At 36.5% G+C, this 9,408-nt stretch overlaps 1 protein-coding gene across 1 annotated transcript; it reads left to right on the top strand.

The window, feature by feature from the left end:
- Window positions 1-2,087: 2,087 nt before the first annotated feature.
- Window positions 2,088-8,540, top strand: LOC110464172 (F-box only protein 43-like). Its single transcript, XM_021519244.1, has 5 exons — window positions 2,088-2,278; window positions 3,341-4,261; window positions 4,591-4,708; window positions 5,618-5,755; window positions 6,120-8,540. Exons 2-5 carry the CDS (start codon window positions 3,345-3,347, stop codon window positions 6,357-6,359), a joined length of 1,413 nt encoding a protein of 470 aa, XP_021374919.1. The 5' UTR covers window positions 2,088-2,278; window positions 3,341-3,344; the 3' UTR covers window positions 6,360-8,540.
- Window positions 8,541-9,408: the final 868 nt, after the last annotated feature.

Here is a 9,408-nt window from a genome sequence, read left to right on the forward strand (position 1 = left end):
ACATAATCTTCAATGTGATGAAGTAGGTCAATTATTTGGTAGACATAGAAACTTAATGTTGATGCCGTCGCTGGAAAAGCAACACCTAACTCTTGTTTCCACATCGTGGCGGTGAGACAAAAATGCTTAACTTTTTGTCGTCTGCTGTGATTAACCTAAATTATATTCTGGGATATAGTTAGAGCTGTATAAAAACTAGAACCGGGAACTACAACGTATGAATACAGAAACAGAGCTGTTCATCCGTCATACGAGTTATACCCTCCATCAATAATGATGATTATGGACATAGTTTGAAGGGGAGATTGGTGCAGGAACAGCATTTTTTGTGAAGAAGAGGCTATTTTTCACCTACTCCAGCACGGATTCAGAGCGAAGAAGAGTTCTGAGTCACAACTTAATGAATACACATCGGAATATGTCAACAGCATGGAAAAAGGAATTCAGACCGATGTAATTGGGACAGATTTCTCGAAGGCTTTTGACAAAGTGGCTCACAATAATCTCCTATTCAAACTGACGAAGTATGGTGTGAAGGGTAACACACTAGGATGGACACGATCTTTCCTCAGTGGCAGATAACAGACAAAGTCATCCTTAATGGAAAAGCCTCTGAAGAAACCCCAGTTCTATCCGGCGTGCCACAGGGCTCGGTCCTCGGACCTGCCTTGTTCCTAGCGTACATCAACGATCTACTGGAGAATGTAATGCATAGTACCATCAGAATCTTTGCGGACAATACACTGATGTATCTTACCATAAAAACGAATGAAGACACTCAAGACATTCGCAAGCCCCAATCCGACCTCGACAGACTAGCAAACTTGTCAGATAGATGGCAAATGGAGTTTCATCCGGAAAAATGTGAAGTCATGACCATCTCCAGAAAAACTAACACCATCCGCCATACTTATTTCTTGTACAGTCGACAGCTAAATACATTACCAGCCATCAAGTATCTTGGAATTACAATCACCAAAGACTTGACGTGAAACAATCACATCAGTTCCATAACCAGAAAGGCCAACCAGACGCTTGGGTTTCTTAAAAGAAACCTAAAGGTCCGATCCAAGAAGGTAAAGGAAAGGGCCTATTTGGGACTGGTTCGACCGAAAAGCAGTGAGAGACTTCCACCCACACTCCAACAAGAAACATGCCCAAGTGGATAAGATCGAAATGGTTCAGCGACGTGCAGCCTGGTGGGTCTTCAATAGACATAATAACACCTCCAGTGTCACGGACATGCTATCAGATCTAGGATGGAGGACACTGGAACACTGACGTGCTGACGCCAGACTGACAGTATTTTATAAAATCCAGTACAACATGGTATCCATCAACCCGAAGGATCAGCTAATCTCGGAGCAGAGGCCGTGAAGACCAGTACCGGCAGATCCAAACCACCAAAGACTTTACCAGATTCTCTTTCAACCCTCGGACTGTAATCCAGTAGAACAGCTTGCCAAGAGATGTGTGCAATGCCCAAACCCTGGAGATGTCTCGAAAATCAACCACTGTCGCCTCATACTTTCATCTTTCCTTTTCTCCTTCCTTCCCTATATATTCACACCTTCCTATGCTTTAGATCAAACTTTGCTTTATTTTTCCCTTTCGCGCACCTGGTGATAATCTTCGGATGTTGATTACCAGTCAACCGGAAAAAGCAAAAAAGGTAAAAACAGGATCTTCCGGGCGCGTCTAATTACCCAATACTACCCAATACCACCCAATACTNATTTATGTGGATTTATTTTTTTGTTGTGTTGTAAATTCACGATTTTAATTATGTTGTATGTGGGGTTTTTTATTTGTTGTGATTTGTGTTTGAGCTGTTTTGTATCCATGAAACAGTAGATAATGTTACTTACCCTATAAAGTTCTGTATATTGGCAGAGGAAAGTTTTTCTTCGCAATTAGTTGTAATCTCAACATGTGAGTTTACAACCGGAAGCTTTCTTTACTAATTCTCGAGACTGATTCTCGCGAGATGTAAACATATGGGTTTTCGGACCTCTCTAACTTTATCATCCCAAAGGAACAACAGTCTAGAAACCCTTGTGTCAGTTCAATCCTGGATTCTGATTGGTTCAACGTTTTTGGCGACCGATTTGAACACAAAATTTTATGACAACAACAGGAGAGGACGCTACTAAGATTATTCTTCAAATAACACTGATCGGATCGATTCAGCAACATATTATTACATTTTATGTCCATGTATCCCTTTGAAGTGTTACGATTATCGATATTTATGTCAGAAAATCATTTTTCATTGAAGGTGAGTTTCTCCTGTTCGAGCCTTGCAACCTCATTCATATCTATCATTGCCCTACATAGCATTCCCGCTCGCTTGCGTAAACGTTTGTTTAATTAACACTTATCATTTTCTCGATCATAAAAAAACCCCATTGAAGATTAAAAATATGTATAACCGAATCAAATACAATTTAATTTACCGAATAAAAGAGCTTGGTCTTGAAATAATACATAAATATTTTGACGTGGCTGATATATTCGCGCCCGCCCATCGTAAGCATCCAACTTTGACGCATGCTTGTTTTGAAATTGTGAAAAAGAAAAATCATGGTACTATTTGTGAACAAACATATAACGCGAACTATCGACTTTGGTCTGGACAAATGATAAATTTCACATTTTTTATGTTCAACATATAAAATAGATAAATTTACACAATTACTAAACTATATTAAATTTCAGCAGATCTGACTCGTAGAGACAGAACTTTGGTATGACAATATGTCATTCACAAACACTGGTCCTTCATGCTCACTGGCCTGGCCCACATAAACTTTAAACTAAAACTTTTGATTTCCTGTAATGGGTATAATCAGCCGGCCCTAATCAGCCCTAAACGAATATGGAGAGAAGGGTAAGCCTCATTGTACCCGGCCAAAGCAACTGCCATGCAATGCAAAGAAGTACTTTTATGTATGCAATTTACACTTGATGACACTTTTATGACAAAATAACTGTATATAAGCTTTATTGGCCGCTATATTGGTCCCAATATTAGCCAATTACCAAAGTATTCCTTACAGGATACAGTAACACCTGTTCAAGGGCCTACATTTTTGGAATTGATAGTATGCATATATATATAGTACATAAATATTTATCTAAAAAGTGTCCTGCTTTGGGTACAGTGGCGTAGATTTGATGGTTGTAGATTCTATTTGAACACTATTTGATATTTACAATCTATTACCTCTAAAACCTAAGTAATGACCACCAAAACATTTTTTTTCTCTGCTTAACTGTCTGTATTGTGGATTCCTCTTAAAAAATCAACTAAATCAAAGATTTTCTTTTTTGTTTGCAGCACGATGTCTGGAATACCGGTTCACACATTTTACCCACGCATAAACAGTAACCAGTCTTCTTGTGCTGTTTTAAATTTGGAGAAACGAAATCAAGTTGACATTGACCTCAGATTTCGTACTCAGAGTGTGACAAGTACCCCTTACCACAAACGTAACTATGGTCACCACCTCAACTCGCTGTCTCCGAGGAACGACAGTGGATACACCTCGCTCAATAGCTTTGGGAGTAGCGATAATTCTAGTCTACATGAATTTCAAACACCAGTGTGTTGTGCGCCTTTCCAGCATCCTGGACGTCAGCTAGCCTTTACTCCTCTCAGTCCAGTCCCATGTGAAAGAACTGTCGAGTATCATCCATCATTTTCTGAAGTCAGTAGCAGGCTAGACCCTCAAAATGATACTGATTGGGAAATGCGAGATGTGAGTTTGGTTGACAAGCTTGAATTTAGCCTGTCCTCTTACAGATCTATACCGCAATATAGACTGAACTTTGAGGGCGAAGATGCCGACTGTTCAGATGATGGAAACAATACTGACTTGGAAGAAACGTCAAGTTTTGAAGAACGAATAACTGATCCAAAAATCCAAAGTCCGGAATCACAGATATTGCTGACAGATTCTCCACATTTGCGACTGAGTTTTGAAGGTGACCAGGAAGTTTCGGGCGAATGCAACTGTACAAACAACCCATGTACATCTAAAGGAAGTGAACTCAAATCTACATGTACCAGTGTGAGTGATTCTAGTCTAGCAGACCGGTTCAATGAAATATTGCAGAAATTTTCACCGAAGGAACCGGATCGTTTGATAGGCCGCAAGATGGGACTACTGTGTGTGGACATAGTGTCGGAACTGTCCATAAGGAACATTTCTGCTCTATCTGTGATCTTTGACTATTTAGATCCCCAAGATCTCTGCAGGTTGGTATACATCAAAAGGTCCATATATACAAATCATAAAATGATACAAATCAAAAAATGATAAAAAAAATGGTTTATCTTTTCATTGTTTTAATAAATTCATTGAAATGCATTTTGATCAAGTTTCAACCGGATTAGTTCTGCGTTTTTTTTTTAGTTTGGTGTGGTCTATTCGACATTTAAATATTATAATTACAAGTCACTGAAATTATATCCAAAACTAGTATGTTGTATCACAAGATGTGTACAAAAAATACCAGACTATGACAACAGGTAAAGTTCTGGTCTTGAAGTAAGACATAATCATGGTAAATTCTTGCTTTTTCTAGTTTCTATCAAGTCAGCCAGGACTGGAAATCCATCTGTGATGGTGACAAACAGGCGACAGATCGTCGTGGCCAGTACCTCCAGCGACAGCAGAAGGCACATGGCAGTAAGCAAGAGAAGGTATGTATATATATATACTCATTTATAACAATTGTGAAGACTATAGCATATATTTCTTTGTCTCATTTCATAAGCCTCTGTCAATATCACTTTTTCGGGTTCATATCACATCATATTTACCAGCACAAAGGCCGATAACTGTTTTATTATATACATATATGTACTTCAACAATAAAAAAAAGCCTCAAGGTACTGAATTCGTATTTATTGGAACCAGTCACAGGGTTGAATCCAACAGTTCGGCATCATACATGGCTTTCGAAAAACATTGTCAAGTTTTTTTGTTAAGATAAGCCTGGACGACACGCACTGCATGTTCGGTGGCGTTTTTGGGTTAACTTCATCTTAGAGTAGTTTTTAGAAATGTTCAAATGAAACGGAGACAAAGCATTCACCAGCAGCCATCTTCTGTTGTCGTCGCGTTCCGCTCAAACTGGGCAAGCACTACGACATGTTCCATATAGGCTATTTTTAGAAATCGTTTCACCGGATTACCAGTCTACATAAGTTTTTGAGACCTGGTCACATGTATAACGGATCCACCAATGTGATTGCGAGATATTCTCAAGCGTATAATAAATCAAATTAATCCATGCTCATTTTCTAAATTATTTCATCATTATTCTCATCTTAGCACTTGTAAGTAATTGAAAATGTTTAAATAAAACAGGAGAAAACGACAATTAGGTTAATCTGGTCAATATTAATAAGTAATTGGCATTCATTTACCATCTGTAGTACACTTAAAAGCATGGAATTCAAAAGCATCAGACATACATATAAATTTCCGTATTCTGAATTTTAAGAAATTCTTCTGTGTAGAGGAGGCAATGATCCAGGACAGAAAATTGTATATATGTATTATATTTTTTTTGATGAATACCAATGTATAAATTTGTTTTCGTACAGGAAAATCTAGGGAAGCGCCTAGAATACCGGATAGAGAGGGGTTTAACAGGAGGAGAACGTACCTTTGGCATGCTACAACAGACAGTGCCTTCGTCAAGGGCCAGCAACACTCTGGTCCCACAGAACCTGTTTCACTCGGTTAGTATATAAAAGCACGTGTGCTACTCTGCATGGTATTGTTCTTATATAGACCAATAGATGTTTGTACACAATTAACTCTGTAAAATTGAAATATGACTTTTTCCTTGAACTTGCAAAATACCATTTTACCATTTGAATTAGCACTTTCATTGACTTAAACATGACATTAAAATTTATCACTCTACCTTTAGCTCATTCACCACTGAAATTTCATTAATGGACTATTCCAACCTTTGAACTGGAAGAGTTTAAGTGTGTCTTCAGGGATGAATGAGTTTAATTACCTCTGTTTCTGAATATACCACAATACTTTTACATAAGCATTCTCTTTGGGTTATCCAACTCTCCTGTGTAATTACAGGTAGCATCAACTCTTGCCAACTACGAAAGCCTCCGGAGATGTCCGAAGTGTCAGGGTCCATCCAAAGTGCTGGATGTTCAGGAAAGAGGAATGTGTGTTCAGACTAATTGTGGCTTTGATTTTTGTGTGAAATGTCTTAACAGTTTCCACTTTGAGAAAGCCTGTGTTCCGGCGTCTACGAAACGGTTAAAGACTTCCATCGGTGGTCGCAAGAGTAAAAATAACCTAAGACGCTTATAGCATTGGCTAAACCTTGCGTTGCAAGTCATGAGCAATCTCATGATTGATGTTGAAAAGGTGCTAGCCAGAAAAAAGTGACAATAAAATGGCAGATATGGTGCAGCCTCAAGAAGGCAATGGATATTTGATCAGTCACATGGTGTAGCCATCTTCAGCTGACAGTACTAGTACAAGCAATGTGATTGGCTGAAACATCTCAACAACTCCAACCCTGTCACACTGTCATCAGCTGAAAGTACAAGCAATGTGATTGGCTGAAATATCTTAACAACTCCAACCCTTTCACACTGTCATCAGCTGACAGAACAAGCAATGTAATTGGCTGAAACAGTGACATCAGCTAAGAGTACAAGTAATCTGATTGGCTGAAACAGTGACATCAGCTAACAGTACAATTAATGTGATTGGCTGAATCAGTTGCATCAGCTAACAGTACAAACAATGTGATTGGCTCATATCAGTTGCATCATCAGCTGAAAGAGTGATATCTCAACAACTAAAATCCAATCCCAGTATCATCAGCTGCAGTTCAAACAGTGTGATTGACAGAATCAGTTATATCATCAGCTGACTGACAGCACAAGCAATGTGATTGGCTGAATCAATGACATTATCAGCTGATTGACAGTACAAACAATGTGATTGGCTGAATCAGTTGTATCAGCTGACAGTACAAACAATGTGATTGGCTGAATCAGCTGTATCAGCTGACAGTACAAACAATGTGATTGGCTGAATCAGTCGCATCAGCTGACAGAACAAGCAATGTGATTGGCTGAATCAGTCGTATCAGCTGACGGTACACGCATTGTGATTGGCTGAATCAGTTGTATCAGCTGACAGTACAAGCAATATGATTGGCTGAATCAGTTGTATCACCAGCTGACAGTACAAGCGTTGTGATTGGCTGAATCAGGGACAATATCAATACCTGACTGTCACAATCAATGTGATAGTTTAGTTAGTGTTGTCAAGATATCCGGCAGTATACAAAGTCCATTAGTTGATGCAACTTGATGACAGGGAAATGATATCCCTAACGCTAGCCAACACATACTTACTATGTGTCATAGGATGTACAGACTCCTGCCAGTACTATGCGTAGTACAATTTTTATTTGTGCAATCATCTCTTCTTGTTGAAGAGATAAATACAGTATCTTTTGAATTCATTTTTTAACATATTTTATTTGTACCATAAATGATTGGATGAGGATCACATTGATTTTAGATTTACTGATTTATTTTTGCATGAAGACAAATCTGATTTATTTTCTAATGGTAGACAAATCTATTCGTATGAACTGGTATTGCAGTAATTTTGATGCATAGCAAATTTTAATCCTGTCCCTAAAAGTAAATAACAATTAGTATTAATATTTTCTTAAGTAATTCTTTTTGGGAAAATGTTTTTGATGCATGAAATTTTCCTTGTCTATTGATTTTTTTGGAACACTATATATTCTTCCTGGATGTAAAAGAGCTACAAAATGCACATTACAGTTTATGAAATGTGGTGAACATTTTGATAATATTCCTCATTTGAAATGCATTTAATTAAATCCCAAAACAGTACAAATTACATTATTTCTGATCAAATTTTAGCCATTCCATTATATATATATATATATAAATGTATAAATACTTTTATATTCAACAATTATTTTTTAACTTCCGTTTATTTTTGATATCGGCAATATTTGTTCGTTGTTCTATCGGACAACTATCAATGTTATGATAGAAGAAAGAGAAAGATTCTTCTTATAATTTACAAATTACATATATGTATAGTTCAAAATCATGCATGGAGACTGACATTTTTGTCAGTTTTGTTATAAAGAAATGAAGAGAAAAGTAATGTAAATGTGATGTACAAAATATACAGGCCCTCTGTATGTATACTTGTTGAAACAAGCATTGTAGATAGATTACAATGCTAGTTTATATATATATATACATAGAATGAATGACAACTGGAGCAAGATTAAATATTATAAGATTCAGGTTTGTATAAATGTATATAAGTTATCCCGCTTGCCAAACTTTTGAAGACATATCAATGTCCTTACATCACCCAGTGTGTTCAATATGAATTATTCATTGCCTTAAACTTTTTATATATGTTTCATGTGAACTTTTTTACATGATGAAAAAATAAAGAATTTTAATTTATTAATAAAAACATTTCCTGGTTTTTTTTATTTGCTCTAATCAGAGTTCTCAGAAGTTTGATGTTCATGTAAGAAATCAACATGGGGATGAAGTTAATTTTAGGAATTGAAAAGGTGTTGCATTACTCAAAACAGATTTTCAGCTTCAATTTCACAACCTCAGAAAATCTGTGAAACACTTATTTTTTTCCCAGTTTTTGTTTATCTTCTCAAAAAAAATTGATACGAGTTTATATACGTAAAACAAAATAAATTACCGAACAATATTTGTCTTTCAGTCTTAATAATGTTAACTTCTTCCCCCACATTGAAACATAAATTACTTCTTTAAGTTAAATTATTTCTTAAAATCTCCAGGACTCAATGAAAGGAGAAAACATACTTAACTTATTTACTAGCAGAAAGTATGTCATATGTCCTTTAACTCATTCACCCCTGAAATTTCATAATGAACTATTCCAACCTTTGAATTGGAAGAGTCCAAATTTAAATTTTTCTTCAGGGGTGAATGAGTTGATATCAATCTTGATTATTTTTTTTTATTAATTACAGGTATTGTCTCCCTTCACTATTCCTCTCCGGCAACCAAAACTAAGTTAATTCCTGATGGCATGGATTTCTTTCAGATTTGATGCCAGGCTTTATTATAGTGCAAGGGTTGACCAAGTCTCATCAAAATCCCATCATATTGATTAAAGTAAAGTAACAAATCACAGTGCAGTATGCTAATTGATTTATATCCATGGATTTTAATTCGCTTCAAACAAAGTCTTGGTCTTTGTATACTGTACAAACTTACCAGGTTTCATCAAAAATAAATAATATTTAAGCAAATTATCTTACAGAAATGCCAAAACTGTTTCAACAAAATATTGGAAT

This window comes from Mizuhopecten yessoensis, unplaced genomic scaffold, assembly GCF_002113885.1.
Source record: "Mizuhopecten yessoensis strain PY_sf001 unplaced genomic scaffold, ASM211388v2 scaffold10969, whole genome shotgun sequence".
Classification (NCBI taxonomy): Eukaryota; Metazoa; Mollusca; class Bivalvia; order Pectinida; family Pectinidae; genus Mizuhopecten; species Mizuhopecten yessoensis.